A 21,304-nucleotide genomic window follows, 5' to 3' on the forward strand; every position below is an offset into this window, starting at 1 on the left:
TGTAAGAAGGAAACCTAATGTTAGGGAGGAGTTTGGAAGAGATGGCATCAAGGTCTCCTTGCAGCTCTGAGCATCCAGCATTTCATGGCCCGCTTCGAAGGAGGAAACACACTGACTGTCTCAGTCTGTTTGAGCTGCTATTACAGAGTACCACAGACTGGGTGGCTTAAAAACAACACACATGTATTTCTGACAGATCTGGAGGCTTGGAAGTCCAAGATCAAGGCTCTGGCAGATTTTGTATCTAGTGAAGGCCTGCTTCCTCCTGGCAGATTTTGTATCTAGTGAAGGCCTGCTTCCTCGTTCCTAAATGGCCATCTTCTGGCTGTGCCCTCACATGATAAAAAGGACAAGGAAGCTCTTTGAGTCTCTTTTACAAGGGCACTTATGCTATTTATGAAGGCTCCACCCCCATGACCAAATCCCAAAGGCCTCCCCTCCAACACAATCACACTGGGGATTAGATTTCAACCTATGAATTTGGTAAGCACACATTCAGTCTATGGAATACAGTGACCCGAAAAACACTCAAATTGGATTTCACTTTTAAATAGAAATCTTTTTTTAAAGGACATTATTTTAAATAATCTACAACTATGATTTTTTTAAATCATTGGAGAGGAAAAACAAACAAAAAACAGAAAGAAAAAATTTGTAAACCAGACTTCATCAATATTTTTAAATTTTACTTATCAAAGCCACCACTAAGAAAATAGACAAGCCACAGACTGAGAAAAAAATATAACACACAAATATGATACAGGACTTGTATCCAGTATATACAAGGAACTCACACAGTTCACTAATAAACAAAATCAGTAATATTTAAATATCCAGTTCTAAAATGACTTGAACAGATACTTCACAAAAGAAGATAACAAATGACAAATAAGCACATGAAAAAGTACTCAACATCATTAAGTCATCAGGGAAATGCAAATTAAGATCCCAATGAGGTATCACTAGCCACTAGAATGACAGAGATGAAAAAGTTTGTTGAAACTAAACGTTGGAGAGGTGTGGAACAAGCAAACTCTCACATGTTGTTGGTGTCAGTATGTAATGGCACAGTCACTTTGGAAAACTGTTTGACAGTTTCTTAAATAATTAAATGCCTCTCAATTTAATGACTCAGCAATTCCCCTCCTGTGAATTTATCCAAGAGAAATGAAAATACACAACTCAAACTTTGTACGTGAATGTTCAGAGCAGCTTCCTGCACAGAGCCAAGTGTCCACCGAGGCGGGAAGGATGAACTGCGAAGAACACCTGACGCAAGCTGGGACAATCACTTTCTCCTTGACCTCTGTCTTATGGCTAGGCTTCGTCGATGTAGGGGAGGAGTCTTAGGAGACTGGGGTGTTCCCTTCCCCTCCCTGCTTTGGCATTATGGTTTGGGCAGCAATGTATCCCTGAGGTGTCCATTAAGGGGATTTTTCTTAGATTCAACTGACTATTCATGCTCAAAGGCAAACACAGGCCACACTTGGAGCCAGTCTACTCAGAAGGATATGAGACAGGAAACACAGTAGAGCAGTGTCGGTTATCCCTCTTCAATGGGAGTTTTTGCTGCAGTCCATGTCATAACTGTACAGGTACAAGAGGCAAGGAAGCCACCCTGGCTTAAAAGCTTCATAACCCACAGAAGCATCATCATTAGAAATGACTCCACAGGCACGTTATCCAGGTTCCCAGCAAGGGACGTTCCCACCACAAGAATCACTGCATTTAGAGAAGCCCGAAGTATGGCTTCCCCATCAGGTCTCTATAACTCTCCCAAATCCAGAGGTCATTTTTAGCATAAGCAAAGTTGCCTCCTATCACTGTTGACATTCCAACTTTCATCAGATTGCCAGGGAAACAGGAAATTAACTACAGCTCGAATTGTCATGCTGAAGAGGGAGGAGTTGGTTAATCCTTTGCTCATGTGCAATATGATTACAGTTTTGGGTGGCAGATTCTTCTGCCACAGCTCTAGCTCTCCCTAAGCTCCAATATACTTTTTTCTCTCCCTACCAACTGTTACTAGTCCTCAGTGTCCCAAGATCCCTTACTGGCTCCTTTAAAACTATAAATAGTTCCTTCCTTTCATTATCTTCAAAATCCAAGTTGGGTGTTTTTCTGTTCCTTGCCCAGAACTCTAACTGGTATACTGTGTATATATGTGTACATGTGCGTGCACCTGTAGAGAAACAGACTAGAAGGAAATTTAACTTGATGGCAAAAATCTTGATGGTTTTATCTTATTTTTCTTAGATGGTTTTGTATTTCCTGAATTTTCTACAGTAAACATGTAATGATTTCACAAGCATAAAGAGTCATTTTTTATTTTTAAGAAAACAAAAAATTATTCTACCAAGGCTATTTTCATTCTGCTTTGACAGTGTGACTCTCTGTACCCAAAAGATACTGGCCTAAAGGTTAGATTTCAGCCCCAGCTCTCCTCGTATAAGCAGCTGAGTACTTCTGAGCAAGTCACTTTTTCTTTCTGGGTCTCAATTTCTTCTAAGAAAGTTTCTTCCAACTCTGAAAGCTCATGAGTCTGCAATTCTCCACAATTAAATCCAAGGATATATAATATCTTTCCTCAGTCTTGGTCTCTGATAGCATAACCATATAGTGCAAATATTTGAAGGACAACACGTGATGAAAGCAGAGGCCAAGAAGGAGAAAGAAAAGGTAATCACTGGTTCTGGCAAAGACTGCTCATTGCTATATTCAAGAAGCTCCATGGTGCCAGGAGAGGTTCTATTGTCACATCAAAGTGCCAATCAGTACCATCTGTTTTCCTGATCATCAGAAGAATCGTGATTTCCTCTGGTAGAAAGTTTTGAGCAGATTCTCTCACCATCCATATTGTTTCTATATTTCTGAGTCATACAGAAATGTTTTTATTCAGTTAAAGTAAAATTCAGTTCAGTAAAAGCTCTCCATGATATGTACAGAATATCTAAGCAGCCACAAGAAGAGAACAGACCCTGAGGTCAAGAGGTATTTGTTGATTTGACTAATTGATTGCCAAGAGACTCTAAGTTCATCCTTAGGAAAATATCTGCGGTGTTGACTGAGCCAACAGGGGTCTTTGAAGCTAAGTAAACCCACTTCTAAAAGCTAATTACAGAGAAAATTACTCATGCCTTCATAAGTTATCTGATAAGAAAATAAGGCATGAGTTAAGGGCCATAAAAATACAAACCTGCCTAAATAAAGCCAGCTTGCCCTGTGTTTTCAAGCTCATGGTACACTTTTCCACAGGCTACTGCTATTTCCTGTCATCAGATGGATCATTTGTCTGGCAGTACTAAAAGCAAAGAAAAAAAATCTTTCAGCCAGATTGTTTCTATCATTTTGAAATATTTCCATGAAATGAAAGAAATCTTGACCACACAGGAGACTTAACATAGAAAAACCAAGAAATATAAACATAAACTTCAAAGTAATCTGTAAAACATAGGCAGCAAGAAGAATTCCCCAGGTGTCACTGGGAATGTTTGCCAGGGCAGCGTCAGAGGCAAGGACGTTTGAAGGAACTTCCTGTTCATTCCTCAATCCAGAATCCATGCATACTTCTATATTTTTTTTTAAAATGAGCAGATGGTCAGTAAGATTTCTGTGCTTGTGACTAGAATACACACAAAATTCCTCAGTTCCTGCCTTTGACCAGCATATTAAGTAATCTGAGGTCAAGGGAACAGCATGGCCATTATTGGAACTCTGCAAATCCCTGGACTCAATAATAAAACATCCTTCACGGTTACATGTCAAGCCATGTTTTATATTTCCTCAAGTTTAGCTAACGTTGAAATAAGAAGAGACCAAAAAACAAACAAACAAACAAACAAAAAACAGTTACCTGTTGGGCAGTATTCTCTTGGCAAGAAAAGAGACAGATACAACTACAGTTTTCCTCAATCAAATGTTTGTTCATTTTTGTTGGTCTTACCAAACCCTATGCAACTGAATCAATATTTTAAGAACAAGAAATCGAGTTAAGGAGGACCTTTATAGTAAATTAAACTAGTTGACTTAAGAACAAAGAAATACCTCATGTCAATGAGAGCCATTTCTGAAGACTCTCTCCTAACCAGGAAAACAGAATCTAATGATGAACTGGAATTCTAGACTTAGTAAGACTGATTGCATGAGAGATGAATAAATTACACTTCTTTATATGAGCCAAACTGAATAGAATTTATTATTGGATCCAGTTGCCAAGGATTTAAGAAACTGAGTGCTTACATAACTCCTATATTTTGGATATTTCTGGAGAAAGCTAGAATCTAACACAGCTGCAAATAAGAAATACAGTAACTAAATTATAGAACATCACTCAATTTTATGGTGGGATTTACAATACGTGGAAAGAACTAACTGATTTGTTGGAGGGTTAGGGGATGGATACAGAAAGGTATGCACAGTTAAACCGCAGATCCTAAGGAAAAAATTGCTTCAATTAGTTCTCTTTTGCTAAGATGAAATGAAAATAAAAAGCAGATGTAAAACTGCAACCACATGATATTACTCACATTACAGCAACAGCACTAATACACCATTCTTTCTTCTGAATGTGACCACATGCTTTGCTTTACACTAAAGAAATCAGATATGTAAAAGCCAAACGCTGCTTTTAAAACATCTCCATGAAGTTAAGAGTGAGGGCACCTACATGAGTACATTGTAATCAGCAAACTCATAAGGAAAAGATTTCTTATCTGCCCCTTTCACAAAACCAATACTTCCTTACTCTGAGTCACCTCTCTGGAGTCCCTCAAATTATTCTGACTCAGTTATGTGTATCACCCCAGGCTTATGTGCCTACCAGCTTAGCATCTTAGAGTTGTCATAGTCCAGCAAGTCAGAAAGCCTGCATGTTTCAACTTGTTTGCAAAAGTATTTTCTTCACCAAAATTTTACAACTTCCACAGGAATTTTTAAAACATCACTCCTTCATCATATAACCTTCCCTTTCTCTGTGCTCCCTCAGCATATGTTTTCTGTACATGTCATAAGATCAGTTCCCATTTGGTGGTACTTCTTGTTTCATTATATGGTCGGTAGTCACTGCACAACTGTGTCTATGTTTACATCCTATCCTCCAGTATCCTATGAGCTGCTTTAAGGTTGGAGGTGAAGCCACATACTAACTGGATACTCAACATCCACCACCACATCACCTATCATGAAATAAGCAGGCATTCAGAGATGTTCTGACGGCCTGTGCAGGGGCTGCACAAGTTACATAAATGCGTGAAGTAGACCCATGTATTGTAGGCAATACAATATGGCATGATGGATGGTGTAGCAAACTGGAGAACTCGTGCTCCATAGAAAGCAGCAGTTGCTACTCAGTCCTGTACTTTGCCAAGCAAGGTTTCAAGACTAATGTTGCCAGATTTTCAATTTTTTCAAAAGAAACTAGAAATTTGGATTTTGATATGAGTTCACTCAATTTTACAATGTTTGCTTAAAAAAAACCTGTAAACCCTATGTGGACTAAAGGAACCCACCTGTGAACCCAATGTGCCCTGCAGACCACCAGTTTTCAACCCCATGCTGTGTGATGGCAGCCTTCTCCAGGGCCTCTGACCCCCTCCGCCTTACTCACTGGTTTCTCTTCCTCCTCCTATCCCTCACTTGTAGAAATGAAGTTTCTTGATATTCCTTCTGGATGTGCTTTCTCTCTGTCCTCTGAACCGGCACAGCACTTTCCTCATAGCCTTCTATTGTTCTTACCTATGATGTCTTGTACCACAGTTATCTATATATATTCTGTGCCTCTCTTAAGGAAATAAGTTCCCTAAGTCACTTATTATAATAACATCTTTGGTTGAGTTTTGGGTCAGATACTGTGCTAATAAGTACTTTACACATATTAACTCATCTACGCTTTAAAAGAACCCTAAGGAATAATATTATCATCACCATTTTATAGATGAGGAAACTGGGGTTTAGAGTGCTTCTAATTAATGCCCAAGTCCTCAGAGCCAGTAAGTGGAAAAGCCAGAACCTGAAGCAAGGCTTTCTGACTCCACAGTTCTATATGTACCTGACTTGTCTTTAAATGCCCTGCAATTCCTTGCATTCAGTGAGCGCTTGATTAATATTTGTTGAATTGATTGTTGAAAAACAGAAATTTATATTCCACTTAAAAGATATTCTTTCTTAGGGAGCATGGAGAAAAGTTACTGGTGAGTTAATGGTTTGCAGAAAGGTTAAAAATAAAAATAACATGACTATGCATTATGAATATTTGTGGTTCAGCAATAGATTGGAGGCCATTCGTCAACTGAATAGATATGCAGGATTTATCCAAGATACTTTTCAGTGTATTATCCAAAAAGAATTCCAATCCAAAAATAATATCTGTAAAATAATTTGCCATGTTTTCATTTCTGGCTTGAAAATTCAATGTGAAATGCTGGTTTTAGTTAGAAATGAGGAAATGCCAACAGGAAATTGAATGAAAGCTCAAAATATACTCTTTTTTGCATATAAGCAGCATTAATTTTTTTTCAACAACTATGATATTACATTTCTGTTTCTGCATGCAATGAGAGTCCAAAAATGCAGTTTTCTCTTTTCTCTAAATATATTGTTTCACACAAAAATATATAGTATCAGTATGTAACAAGTAATGTACTGGTTTTCCCTTTCATTATTTTTTAAATATTTTATTTAGATCATAAATATGAACTCTGAAAATGTGATTTAGATGACAATGACAGAATCTGACCATAGTCATGGTTTACCTGAAGTCCTAATGGCTAAACAAATCTCTAAGTTCTCAGTCTCTCTTTCAAGAATAACATTTGATGGTTATGAAAAAGACATTTTCTATCTTTAAGACCATTATCCAGCTTTGAGATCTCAGCAACCTTTGAAATCTAACAACAACAACAACGACAACAACAAAAATAAGCTGTAACACAAAAAGAACAAAGAATATCCCTGAACAACTTTATTTCCCCATCCTGGCTTCCTCTTTTTGGGAAATGGCACCCAATAACATAAATACACTAGCAGCATAACTGCTGATGTGTTAAAGTTCTGGGGTATATTTGGGTGGGGACAGAGATTCCATTTCTGTCTTCCAAGAACACTGATCTCAACCCAGAGGACAGTGGTTCCCACCACCACCATACTGCTGTGTAAGAGGCTCAGAGGAAGCTGTGCTTGGCCCTTAGGAACGTAATTTAAGGAAGCTGAGATGGATCCGTAAGGTTCCATCACGACCAAAGTTTCTTTGGAATATCTTAACACGTCTTCTTTCCTCGGAAATAGTTTCAACTGACCCAAAGCCAGATCCCTAATCTTCAAATGACAGGTTGGAGAAAAGATTCACTATAAAGCAGAATTATTACCTATAGACTACTGATATTATTTAAATCTTTTTTAAAACCAGGAAAATCACATGCACCTAATATTGTACAGAAAATGATTCGGTGATATGTTTATAAAACTGGTAGGGGGTTAGTAGAATAACAAAGACCAGCCATTTTCTCTTCAGGCAAAAACTCCACCCAACCCCAAACCGGATCCCACAAAGTAATGAAATAAAGTACTGAAATAAAGGCGGGAGAAAGGAATGCTACTTTTCCAAAGCTGCTGTTACTCTTCTGTTTTTCTTCACTCTCTACGAGCATTGTAAAAGAATATTTGATAAAACTATCGAGAGGAAACGTATTCATTTCAAAAGCCTCACAGGAGACAAGGTATCAACATAATGAATGTCACTGCCTGTGGGTGAACTGAAAGAGCTAGAAGAGTGTGCCAGAGTAAGGGACAGGTGGCCACCACTGCTAACACCCAGAACCAAGGGAACGAAGAGAAGGAAAGCTCTCAAAGCACTATGGAGTGTTGTACCTATTCTCTTCCCTCTCCTCTCTCGATCATGATCAAGAATTAGCTTATATCACAAAGATATAACAATATTACAATAAATATTTCACCCCATATCAGCAAATTACCAACTGCATGAATAGCAAGTGGAAATTGGCAAGGGAAAATATACGCTGTTGTGGAAATCACTATCACTGCAGTTGCAGTCACAGAAAAGGCAATTGGGAAGAAACCTCTTTAGTTGACAAGCAGATTGTCATATTATGTGAATTAGCTTCAGCACACATAAACCTGAACAGTCTATGGGCTCTTGAGTTAAATATACCTCATCATTCTGACGTTCAGGTCTTAGAGAAGAGCTGGAAACTGCTGGGGAGGCGGCAGAGAGTTCTTGGAGTTTTGTATCAATTTCAGCAAGTTGCTGATGCTGTGTGACTGCAAGTGTGTATCCTTCTCCCGGGACCAGCCAGCCAGACGGATCTCCCTAAAAGGAAACAAGGGTAACCAGGTCATTTTTATGCTATATTTTTTCCCAAAATATACCTTTCAGACTGCTACATCAATGCTCCTCACAAAAACAAAAAACAAAACCCAAAAAACAGAATTAACTTGGGATAGGACAAGAAAACAAAAGATTAAATAGTGTAAAGTTGCATTATCTGGCAACTCTGCGTAAAATATCTTCTTACATTTTGTGGGGGTTTTCCCCATGGAATAAATTTCTTAGCCTCACAGTCTGGATCTCATAACATTCTCATTTCTCCACTCTGAAAAAGTGGTTTGTGACATGTTGAGTAAGGAAGAAACCATATTTATTCTATAGTGGACATATTATTTTCAAAATTTGTCCCTGAAAAGTAACATAGAATCTATAAACTCAATTGTTTGGGTTTCATGATCATAACTGGTCATCTAGGGACTTTCCTGGTGGTCCAGCGGCTAAGACTCTGCGCTCCCAATGCAGGGAGCCCAGGTTCGATCCCTGGTCAGGGAACTAGAGCCCACGTGTCACAACTAAAAGATCCTGCATGCCGCAACTAAGACCGGAGGCGGCCAAATAAATAAATAAACAAATAAATAAATATTTGGGGAAAAAACTGGTCATCTAACTCCTTACTGAACTGACATTAATTTCTTAATGGGTTAAAAGCCACTCACAACATTCATTCAAAAATCTTGTACTGAGTACCTACTACGGGGAGGCATTATACTGGGCACTGGTGATTCAGTATGAGTCTCACACGTTCCTGCCCTCAGGAATTCGCAGTCTCTTGACAGCAAAGACTTTAACAAGATGTGAAAAGTGCTGGTAAACCCCGGGCTCCACAGGGACCAGGGGGAGTCAACTAACCTCTGTGAATAAGAAGGGGCAAGGAGAAAAACTGTTTGGAGAATGTTTCCTAAAGGAAATAATCAGTCTTAGTAACATCTTAGAGAAACAACACAATCGGCTTTGTACTTTAAAACTGGAGCTGGCTGGGGCTTCCTAGGTGGCTCAGTGGTTAAGAATCTGCCTGCCAATGCAGGGGACACGGATCGGGACACGGGTTTGATCCCTGCTCTAGGAAGACCCCACATGCCGCAGAGCAACTAAGCCTCTGTGCCTAAAAATAATAATAAAATTTAAAAAAAATAAATGCAAAACTGGAGCTGGTGAGGGCAAGACTAGAGGCAGAAAATCCAGTTAAGAAGCAAAAGCCATAATCTAGAAGAAAAGTGATGAGTGCCTGAATTTGGGATGTTTCCTGGGAATGCAGAACATAGGACCAATTCCAGAGATACTTAGGAAGCAGAATTTACAGAATCTGGAGATAATTTGGTGGAAGAATGAAGGGAGGAGTAAAGATCAGAATAATAAAAACCAAATTCCTGACTTTATAAACTAGGGGGATGCTGGTCCTATGGACCAAACCAGGGAATAGCAGAGAGGCGATGGGTTTGAGGAGGAAAATGATGATGTTGAATTCTGTTTGGGGCCTTCTTCTGTTCACAGACAGCCCTAGGATGTCCACAGATTATGTTAAGCAGTTAAATGTGTTTCTTTAAAGTTCAAGACAGAGATCTGGATTGGAAATAAGTATTTTGGACTCACCCATAATTTTACAGTGGTTCAAACCCTTAGACCATGGGAATGGGCGAGGTCACAAAGGGAAGCAGGCACCGCAAGGACAGAGGAATCACGAGCAACACTAAGAATAAAGGGGCAGATGGAGGGCAAGGAAGCCTAAGAGTGTCACACACTGGGGTTTCATGACTCTAATACCAGGGATCAATCCTTAGGTGGTAACCAGAAAAAGTACATGCAAAACCTTACGCAGAAAGACTTACACTTGGCTCTTCCTGGCCCCACCATCCGATCTCCCTCCCTGCTTCACTGAAACCAAATACTGCATGAGTCTCTCTAGGGACAGGTCCCCCACCAGACACTCCTTCTCCCTACCCACTGGTAGGGAGAAGCAATGACCTAGATTCAGCCACTCACAAGGGAACACCCTGGACTTTGACTCTTGAGGGAGACAGAGATGCAAAGACGTCGGGAAAGTGGGGAAGTGATTAATGGTGATGGCAGGAGCAGTGAGGAGCCAGTGCTGGTGGCAGTGAAGGGGGCAGCAGTGATCATTAGCGGGGGTGTCTGGTGGCCGCGGTGCAGCTCCGAACCAGCCTGTTTCTCAGGAGTCTCTAGGGCCATCCTTCTGGCTACCTTGATATCTGCCTGGTTTACAGACCTGGTCGTCCAAACTTCCCACAGTGTCTGTGAGCTACCCAAGTCTTCCAATAAATTTGTTTTCTGTTTTTTTAACCGAAATCTGCCTCTGTTTCTTGCAACCCAGAACACTGACTAAAATGTTTTTGCCATGTTACTTATAATAAGGAATAACTGCAGAAAGCCCAGATGTCTGAAAATAAGGAGAAAGTGAGATTATAGTATATCCACATAAGGATATGATATAGTAATAAACATTTTAAATATACTTGCAAGTTGGCATATGAAAGTTACACATAATTATTTAAAAAATTACCTAACTACTCACAAATAAGAAACTGATTAATTTTTCCTAAATAAAAGTGATATAAATACTGTATGACCTAAAAGCGAAATAATCAAAAAAACAAAAAACAACCTATGGAATCAATGACTAAATACTGGTTAATAAATTTAAATGTTTCATGCTTTATGCTGTTACAAAAGGAGATTATGTGTAACATGTAGTAGATGGTATGTGTGTTTCTGTTTAGACTTGCAATGTGCAGGAGCCTTGCCTCCCTCAGACAGAACCCAGAAAATGCTCTTCACCACCCTGCTTTACAGCGAGGGTTCACACCAGTAATGAGGGTCCACAATCACACTCACCCATTCAGTATCTATTTAGACGTGAGTAATTTAACATCTGATGCAAAACCCATTTTGCTGGAAGGGTGGCAGTAGAGGCTTCCGGCTTTGGAGAGAGCCATTAGTAGTTGCGAGTGTGAGTTCCCTACATAGGAGGAACTCTTTAAAAAATTCTACTTATCCTAAAGAACTTCAAGGGACTATTACATCCGTACAATCAACCATGCCACAATAAAGAACAACCAGTGGGCATGAGTTCTATAGAATTCAAACATAATTATCATGTTAGGCATCCTCTTTACGCTGGATTTGTCAGAGATGAAGGGGAGGAGCACTCCATGAAGAAATGGGTACACAGACACTTGAAAGAATACAGCAAATTTGAAGCATGCCAAGAAGTTTGGTACAGTTTGAGAAAACAGTAGATTGGTCCCTTCCTCTAAGTGTTCCTAAATGCTTCCTGCCACATTCACATCTTCCTCCTTTGAATCGCTATTCCAACATAGAACCTCTGTATAAACTGCTGCATAAAACAGGGAGATCAACTTGATGATGGGCGATGACTTAGGGGGATGGGATAGGAAGGGTGGGAGAGAGTCTTGGGAGGGAAGGGATATGGGGATATATGTATACATACAGATGATTCACTTTGTTGTACAGCAAAAACTGGCACAACAGTGTAAAGCAATTCTATTCCAATAAAGAGCTTTAAAAAAAATGTCTATCTCCCATATCAGATAATAAGAAAGGACACTTTCTTCTCAGAGGACTTGCAGAAAGAACTCTCAGCAAATATTAGTTTATAAAACAATAATAACTGTAAAAATAGCAACAACAATCTCAAAAGAGGGCTGCATAGCTAAGTAGCAGAATAAAGATGTATGAAACCCAACTCGGAAAACCGGAGAATGAACTTATGTGAGCAAAATGACAAAAAAAATAAAGATTATGAAAAAATATTTTAAGACCTGGAGGAGAGATCCAGGAGATCCTATACCCATCTATGGGCTGGTACATTGACTGACCTGGTCCCCTTTTCCAATCTCCTCCTTCCTTGCCTTCCTCTGCTACAAAAAAGAGGAGGTAAAATACCTGAATTCCCAGTCTCACTTGCACAGCTGTACAAAACAAATGACCATGTGACAGCTTGGCCAGTGAGATGCAGGTGGAAGTCATAGGGACACCACATCTTCCCAAATTGAAAGGCAAAGCTTCAGAGGAGTCTCTTTTCTCCTTCCCCTTCCCCCTTTCTTTCTGCCTAGAAAATTAACACATTACATACAGATACAGCAGCAATCTCACACACCTGAAAACAAAACCACACTACAAATGTGGGTCAAGAATATCAAAAGACACTAGCTACTCACACCTGGATTTCTTGTTACTAATAAATAAACTTCTTCAAGTCACTGTTTATAAAGTTTTCTGTTACTTGCAGTCAATCCCATTCCCAACTGATATCCCACTTCATAGGAAGCCCAAAGGAAAGAAAAAGAGATAATATAATAGAAGGGAAGAAATAAGAGAAGATAATTTTCTGAACAGAAGAAAGACTTGCACCTTCACATAAAAAGGGCCTCCCTACCAGGTACCACACAGGAACAAAAATATTTTTAAAGACACTCATAAATATGTTCTGATAAAATTTGTAAACTCAAAAATAAAGAGGAAATCCTTCCAGAAGGAAAGGATTTTGCATCTAGAATTTAGTTACCACCATTTGAAGCTACCATTTGCTATCATTCAAATGAGGGAAAAATAAATTTTTGAATATGCAAACACTCAAAAATTATCTACACACAATCATTATTTAGGGGAAATTTTTTTAATTCCAGAAGAATAACTCAAGAAAAATGATTTGTACAAATAAACAATTAGTTAAGCTTAATGATGTGCTTTAAAAATTTGGCTACTATTGAGAAAGATTCCTAAAATATAAGAGGCATGCTGTTTTTAAAAGTAAAAACTTATAACATCCTGGAACTAAAATTCCAGGTGACTTCAATGTATTCTGGAGGAGAGGAAGTGGGAGAAGAGGGAAATAAAAATATACCAAAGATCTTCTCTTAAGATATAAGATTTTAGAGGCTAATTAATTATTGAAGAACCTCCAGAAAGGAATGCAGCCCACTGCCAACACTTTTGACCCTAGTCCAGACCATTTTAGATTTCTCTCCAGAACTAGGGGGAAACTGAGGTGAGGAGAAATAACTTTCCAAGGTGACAGAACTGGCAAGTGATGGATCCTGTGTTCTAGCCCAGGTGACAGCAGACTGCCAAAGCCAGCACACTCAAGCACGCTCCTATACCACCTCCAGTGTCTGGAGACTCCATTTCCACAGAACACAGTGTCAGCTTTGAACACATAACCTAGAGGAATATATACCAGGACAACACCGGCTGCTCCTGGAGCGGGAATTATGGAGAACTGTTTTGTTTTTTTTTTTAATCTGAGTTTCTAGCTTCTCTTCACAAATTGGAGGATCCAGGCATCCCTGGGCAGGGATCTCCACACAGCAACAGCCATGGACCGCCACGCTCTCCCCCACGGGCCACAGACACTGCTGCACATGCACTGCTTTTTACCCAGAGCAAAAACTACCCTCCGAACCTACATGTCTCAGGCTGGGTTCCCTAGATCTGGAAACTGAGGCAGAGATTCTTGTTTAAGTGATTTAGTAGGGGGATGCTTTCAGGATTAGGGGTGCGAGGGGAGCAGGCTAGGACAAGGGAACAAAGCCAGGCAAGGATGTAGTCTCAGCTGAAGACTGGATGACCCCTGGGGAAGCTCTCGAGGACAAACTGCAGCACACAGCTAACCCCATCTCAACATAAGGGAACCTGGGGGGAGGGAGGGGCTGCTGTCCTGGGCTGGTCAGCTCCCATTTAGCCCAGGCAGTTCTCCAGGGAAGGAGGCAGCTGTACACCCTTGGTACAGGGCAGGGGGTGCATGCACAGATGTACCAGGTCAAAGGGGTCTGGGCAGGGTGCCAGCAGCCTTCACCACATCACCTCTGTTAAACATAGGGGAATAAAAACTAGACGACAGGGATAAGAGCTTCAAGGAACACAGGAGAATGTATTTCTTTGTGGAAGTAAGAGTATGGCTATAAGTTTCGTACACAAACAAGTGCAAATGCTGAGCCACTGCACCCCTTATGTGACCTGTCTGGGCCCTGTAAATACCCACATTCGCACCCTGGATCCATGCTGGTCCCCTCCTTAGACTCCTCCGGGAACTGGGCACCTAGCATGCCCTGGGCAGGGGCAGGACAGTGCTCCTAAGGATTACTGAAGACTACAGTGAAATCCTGGGGAACCAGTTCAGGGATAATAAGAAATGTCCAAACTAAAGGATCCAGAGAAAACACAATCCTACATCATCAATGACCAAGCCCAACACATCACAGGTAGAGGTCATTATTTTGAGAGCCAATGTGTAGTCACTCTTATAATGACATAAGAGAATCAATGATGAATCGACAAGAAAACTGGAAAATTTCGATAAAAATAAAGTTGTAAAACAGGATTTTTTAAAGTCAGAAATAGTGCCCCATAATTTGAAAAATTACTAAAAACTTCTGCTAATGGGTCAATAACATGATTAAAGAAATAAAAATTAAGAAGTGTAGCGCTTGTGGAATATCAGAGTTTACTCACTTCAGAACTGGACAGCCCCGAATCACTGTCATCCAAGTCCTTCAGAAGTTCAACCAGCCTTTTCTTCTCTCTGTCAATCATAACCACTGGTTTTCCTGAATTCTTGGCCAACTGCAGAATGTATTAATGGAAAAGATTAAATATTTAAAGCAATTCATAGTTCAGGAAAAATAAAAATGGGATCTGAGGCTTCTACAGTACAGACACACTAAGCTAAAAAAATAAAATTTGTGACATTAGGCATTTTCATTTGCTAGGTAATTTTATGCCAAATTTTTGTAGAGGTCCATTCTCCAAGCAAAGATATCCAACTATTTCAACAAACATTTTATTTAAAAAATAAAACATGGGCAGTTTGCAAAACTCTCTTAATGTAATATGTATCAATGCAAAAATACATTTCCTGAGACATTTGGAAGGAATCTTAGCACTTCTTAAGTGGCATATATTCACTAAATGAAACTGCTTTTAAATTTCAAGAATATATCAAGAGTTTAAATAAGGGCTTCCTAGGTAGCACAGTGGTTAAGAATCCGCCTGCCAATGCAGGGGACATGGGTTCGATCCCTGCTCCAGGAAGATCCCACATGCCGTGGAGCAACTAAGCCCGTGCACCACAACTACTGAACCTGTGCTCTAGAGCCCGTGAGCCACAACTATTGAGCCCATGTGCTGCAACTAATGAAGCCCACGCGCCTAGAGCCCGTGCTCCACAACAAGAGAAGCCATGGCAATGAGGAAGCCGTGCACCACAATGAAGAGTAGCGCCCACTCACCACAGCTAAAGAAAGCCCGTGCGCAGCAAAAAAGACCCAACACAACCAATAAAATAAATAAATTAATTAAAAAAAAAGTTTAAATAAGATTCAGTTACTATTGTTCAAAGGGAAAAAGGGAAATCTATGGTGGAGCTGCTATCTGTGTCAGCAAGAACTTGGATATGGGGAAAACCCTACTGCTCTTGGAAAGTTAAACACTAAATCAACATACAATGAGCCAGAGCAAAGAGACAGAGCAAGTTGAGAAGGTTTCCTTCAGATCATACAAACATGGAGCACAGAAAAATCAAGAGTCCCAGAGGCCAGTCCTGGCAGCAGCAGGCTGACCCATGAATCCAGTCTGCCTGGAAAAGACGTGCTAATTGTGGAAAAAGCATCAGGCTTGAATTATGAAGAATTACTTAACTCTTTCCTCTTCATACTTCACACTCACCAATGCAGCTTACTAGTGACTTAATTGCCTGAGTGGTTTGCCATGAGCCTTCTGTCCACCATACTTTACATTTCTTGCTACAAATTAATTAATTTGCATTCTGGTCTAATACTAGAATCCCTTTGCCCTTGGTTAGTCTAAGTCTGCGTTGAATACAAACCAAGTGAGACTGCAGGGCCTGTAAGACCAAGGGTGAGCGCCTAAATCAGGCAGCTAAACAAAGCAAGAGACAAGTGATGGGCTGCCAGGAAGCTCAGCTGGAGTAGCGGGGCAGGGGGCGGAGCAGTGGGCAGACAGCCAGTTGGCCTCTCCAACTCTGCCAGGAGCATTTTCCATTCAAATTTCTAAATGCACCAGCTATAAAATCAGTCTCATTACTCTTAAAAACAAACAAACAATTTTACTAATATGCAATTTAAAATCTGGGAAATATCATCCAAAACTATTATCTAAATAAATGTTTTTCAAATTGCAGAAACCAGATTCATTTCTGGGTAATGAAACCAATATATGAAGTTGCAGCTAGCAATTTATAAAGGAGTAGGGCAGGATAGAATAGGATAGGATGGCGCAGAAAATAGTGAGTACTGGTTCATAAAACTTTTCTATCAGTTACATATACTGTTTCAATTACACACACGCAAGTGTCAAGGTCAAGAGAAAGTATTTAAAGACAATGAACACAACTCTTTCCATTTCTGCAGCTCATTCAGCCCCACATTCTGGCTTCTAAGTTTCTAAGTACATACCTCGATGTTTCGCTTAATGAAATTCTGGCTGTGTTCACCCCTGAGCTCAATGTTTTCTGTATTTGAGAAAGGTTTCTTTTCTGTTTTGATCACTGACTCATTTCTTTCCACATCACATGTAAAATCTAATATTAAAAAAGTTCAAAATTTTTTTCAGAATTATAATTGTCCATTATGCTAAAATTTTACCTTAAGCATTATTAAAATACATAAGAAATAAAAAGCACATAAAAGTACTTCTAAATTCCAGATCCAGAAACTTAATACATATAGAGATTTATTCTTTTTTTCTTTTTTTTTCTTGGCTGCACCACATGGCTTGCAGGATCTTGGTTCCCCAACCAGGGATCAAACCCACGTCCCCTGTAGTGGAAGTGCAAAGTCTTAACCACTGGACCACCAGGGAACTCCCCAGAGGTTTATTCTTAAAAAGATAAACATGCTACCATAATTCGCAATGGAGTTCTCATAAAACTTCTTTTGTGATTCATCATCATGTATCAAACTTCCTGCTGTTAATCCTTTGGAGTCATGGGAAACACGAAAAGAACTTCAAGTGATGTATGTAAAGGAGAAATATCTGATGTCATGGGAATTTTAAAATATATTTTATTTTAGTCTTTGTGTAAAATAAAACTTTCCCTAAAGACTAGACTCATTACCCGCTACTCTATTAATTTCAAACAAAAATAAATTTGAGTAAAAAAAAAAGTTTTACTCAAATTTAAATTATACATTTCTAGACAAATAAATCTATGCTTTATAATTGGGGTTTTATTCTTTAATCAATAATATGATTTTTTTTAATGAATTACCAATAGTTAAAGCATGAGTTACTTTTTTGGTGAGTCAACTTCTTAGATATAAAATATATAACTTTTTCCCATAATCCAAATTGTATGCAGCCTTTCAAGTTGAAATATGAAGTTTATTCATTCATCTGAAGTTTCATATTCTTTTAAACAGTACATTAAAATAAATCAAATTAAATGCATCTTTGTCTACATTTATAATAGTTTCTTTTAAAAATATACTTTTAATACATTGTGGGAGAAAACCTTAGATTGTCTGGTAGGAATTATCTCCCTAGAAATGTCCTCTTCCCCTCACCATCCTGGTAGTGATCCAGGAGAGAAGCTGCCATGTTCCCATAGTGACCCCGACCCTTGCTGGGCTGGATGAGTTGGTTGGACCAAGGGTGGGTACCGAACCCAAGATAGATCAGTTGGCCTCTTCTCTAGAATTTTGGAATTGAATCACCCTCTCAGTGACTAGCCACAGGATATGCTCTTGGGAATCAAAGAAGCTGTCTACCAGCAGGATTCTTTCCATAAATTTTCTTTTTCGCTTAAGCTAAGTTTCCATTACTTGCAGCCAGACTTTCTTTAACTCTTTGTTATACAAAATTTCAAACATCCAAAAGTAGAAAGACTAGTATAATGAACCCTCAACAACTAACTTCAATAATGATTAACTCATGACCAATCATGTTTCATCTAGAACCTCACCTATTTCTACTCACTACTGAATTAAATCACATCAAATCATTTCGTCTGTGAATATTTCTATATAGGGCTAGTATCTTCTTGTGACAATATGTAAAATCATGTACCTTTATCGACATTCTGCATACGGTTTTCATAGTCTTCTGGAGGGACTTGAGTGTGAAACACTGAGAAAAATGTATCCTCATGCTCGTAATGAGAAGGATCTATTGATTTAAGAATCACTTGATCAATACATACAAAATAAATAAGGAATTGTTTGTGAACAGTTGTTTAAAAAAAGATAAGATCTAATGTTCTCTGCAATATTCCTCAATTCCTTCCGCATACATTTCTTAAGACAATGTCACTTTCAGGTAGAAATGATAATCATCTTTGCACACATGAGCCACTAAAACAAACAGAGAAATTAAGAGAGCAGAAGTTCCCTAGAACTTCTGAGCAAAGAGGATGTACAAGGGTGCACTAAAATATCACATTAATTATCTGGAGATAATGTACCCAAATTCTAATATCCTTAATATGCAGAATGTGCACACTAAATAACTTTTTTGTGTTTTTATTTTTTATTTTATATCCCCAAGGTGAAGATTTCAGATATATGGTCAGTCATTAAAATAACAGAATGTGTTTGAGAGAGAAAATTGGGGAGACACTTGGCAGTTAGCTTTCTTTTTTTGCTTTATTCTCTTGAGATAATACCCATAAAGAATACCCATAAAGGAAATTGCTTTTAACTTTTTTTTAAATATAATTTGTTTTATATTCTATTAGCTAATTTAGACACTGTATATTTACAAGAAACTGCTAACATAAGTAAATATCACTTTGCCTTAACATGAGAGAATCTGCCAGGTTATAGCACAGAAATGTTTCTGCTTAAGAAAACATGACAAGTCTTGAAGATATTACAGGATTCACCACCTACCTCTGAAACAAACCTGATTCAAGCACCTACTCAAAGACAATACAGGCAACAAACATTCACCCTGACACACAAACACCACCAAATTCAAAACATACAACTTCTGATAGTAAAAACAAATTCATTAACCCAATTCCCTAATTTGGAATTCATAATAATGTAGCATCACCAGGACTGACATTACAACCATAATCCTTGTGCAATCTTTGATGAGTTAACCTAGAAAATTAGTGATATAAGGCTTGCAGGGAGAGGGGTGTGCCGCACAAAGGGCAAAAAGGTTTCAAGTTCTTTCCAAACTTTAATTATTTTGCAACTACTATTATTCAGGGTCTTAAATATTCATTAAAGTAGGCTCAGCAAGTCAGCAATCTGGTAACATTCTATTATTGGTTTAAGTTGCATCATATATCCAAAGTGGTAATGTATTTATTTTTGATCACGTAATTCCTCTTTAATAGCAGTTTCACTCAATTTTATACTAAAGTACCTATAAAGACACAAAAATATGAAAACTTGCAATACTAAAAATTATTATAGCAAAGTGATACTGAAGCTTTTAAACCCAGGGGCTTTTCCTAGGCTGAAATCATTCATGTGACCCTGTGGCTCCTCACCCACAGCCACAGGGGAGTCACTGCCTCCGACAGAAGACGGGTACAGCCTGCACAAAGGCCTCACAGCTCAGTCTTGAGTTTAAAACACAACAGTTGTGCCAATCAAAAAATGGGCAGAAGACCTAAATAGGCATTTCTCCAAAGAAGACATACGGATGGCCAAGAGGCACATGAAAAGCTGCTCAACATCACTAATTATTAGAGAAATGCAAATCAAAACGACAATGAAGTATCACCTCACACCAGTCAGAATGGGCATCATCAGAAAATCTACAAACAGTAAATGCTGCAGAGGGTGTGGAGAAAAGGGAACGCTCTTGCACTGTTGGTGGGAATGTAAACTGATACAGCCACTATGGAGAACAGTATGGAGGTTCCTTGCAAAACTAAAAATAGAGTTGCCATATGACCCAGCAATCCCACTGCTGGGCATATACCCAGAGAACACCGTAATTCAGAAAGACACATGCACTCCAATGTTCACTGCAGCGCTATTTACAATAGCCAGGACATGGAAGCAACCTAAATGTCCAGCAACAGACGAAGGGATAAAAAAGATGTGGTACATATATACAATGGAATATTACTCAGCTGTAAAAAGCAATGAAACTGGGACATTTCTAGAGACATGGATGGACTTGGAAACTGTCATACAGAGTGAAGTGAGTCAGAAAGAGAAAAACAAATACCGTATATTAACACATATATGCGGACTATAGAAAAATGGTACAAATCAACCAGTTTGCAAGGCGGAAATAGAGACACAGATGTAGAGGACAAACATATGGACACCAAGTGGGGAGGGTTGGGGGGGAATGAATTGGAAGGTTGGGATACCAAATTGTACGCTCTAAATATATGCAGTTCACTGTATGTTAACTGTATCTCAATAAAAGTTCTAAAAAAAAAAAAAAAGACAACAGTTGTGAAAGGCAGACATTCAACTGCAGGAGCTCCTTGAGAGAAAAAAAGTATTTTCTAAACGCCAAAGGTCCTCCATTAAAAAGTTCTTCCTTATAGTTAAAAAAAACTAATTAATGTAGAATAAATGATGGAATTAGGAAATAATCATTTGCTAACCATCGTAGTAATAATCGGTTCAGGTAGGAATCGTCAATGGATGATAAAACGCACGGGTGAAAGCTTGAAGAATAATAGGATAACAGCCTCAGAGGATCCTCCCACAAGGTAACTTATTCAGTACAAAAAGAAAAATAGTAACTTTACAGTGGAGAAACCTGGCAGACACCACCTTAACCAAATGATCACAGTTAACATCACCAGTGACAGAACAATCAACATCTCGAATTTCCTGATATGATTCACTGAGAACACAGTACCACTTTTGTGGGATTTCTGCCAAAAATGCATAACCTGAACCTAAAATGAGGAAACACAAACAAACCCAAACTGGGCAACAATCTACAAAATAATAGACCTATAATCTTCAAAAATGCTAATGTCAT

General features: G+C 38.9%; 1 protein-coding gene across 1 annotated transcript in view; it reads right to left on the reverse strand.

Annotated features, from left to right (window-relative positions):
- Positions 1-21,304, reverse strand: part of FSIP1 (fibrous sheath interacting protein 1) — a 187,464-nt gene that overhangs the window by 132,576 nt on the left and 33,584 nt on the right. Inside the window, exons 6-9 of the mRNA XM_057721625.1 lie at positions 18,404-18,502; positions 16,792-16,916; positions 14,831-14,941; positions 8,165-8,323 (exon numbers count right to left, since the gene is read on the reverse strand). Of these exons, the coding sequence (XP_057577608.1) occupies positions 8,165-8,323; positions 14,831-14,941; positions 16,792-16,916; positions 18,404-18,502 (494 nt within the window). The remainder of the gene's footprint in view (positions 1-8,164; positions 8,324-14,830; positions 14,942-16,791; positions 16,917-18,403; positions 18,503-21,304) is intronic.

The sequence above is a fragment of the Hippopotamus amphibius genome, chromosome 2 (genome assembly GCF_030028045.1).
Source record: "Hippopotamus amphibius kiboko isolate mHipAmp2 chromosome 2, mHipAmp2.hap2, whole genome shotgun sequence".
In the NCBI taxonomy this organism is placed as follows: domain Eukaryota; kingdom Metazoa; phylum Chordata; class Mammalia; order Artiodactyla; family Hippopotamidae; genus Hippopotamus; species Hippopotamus amphibius.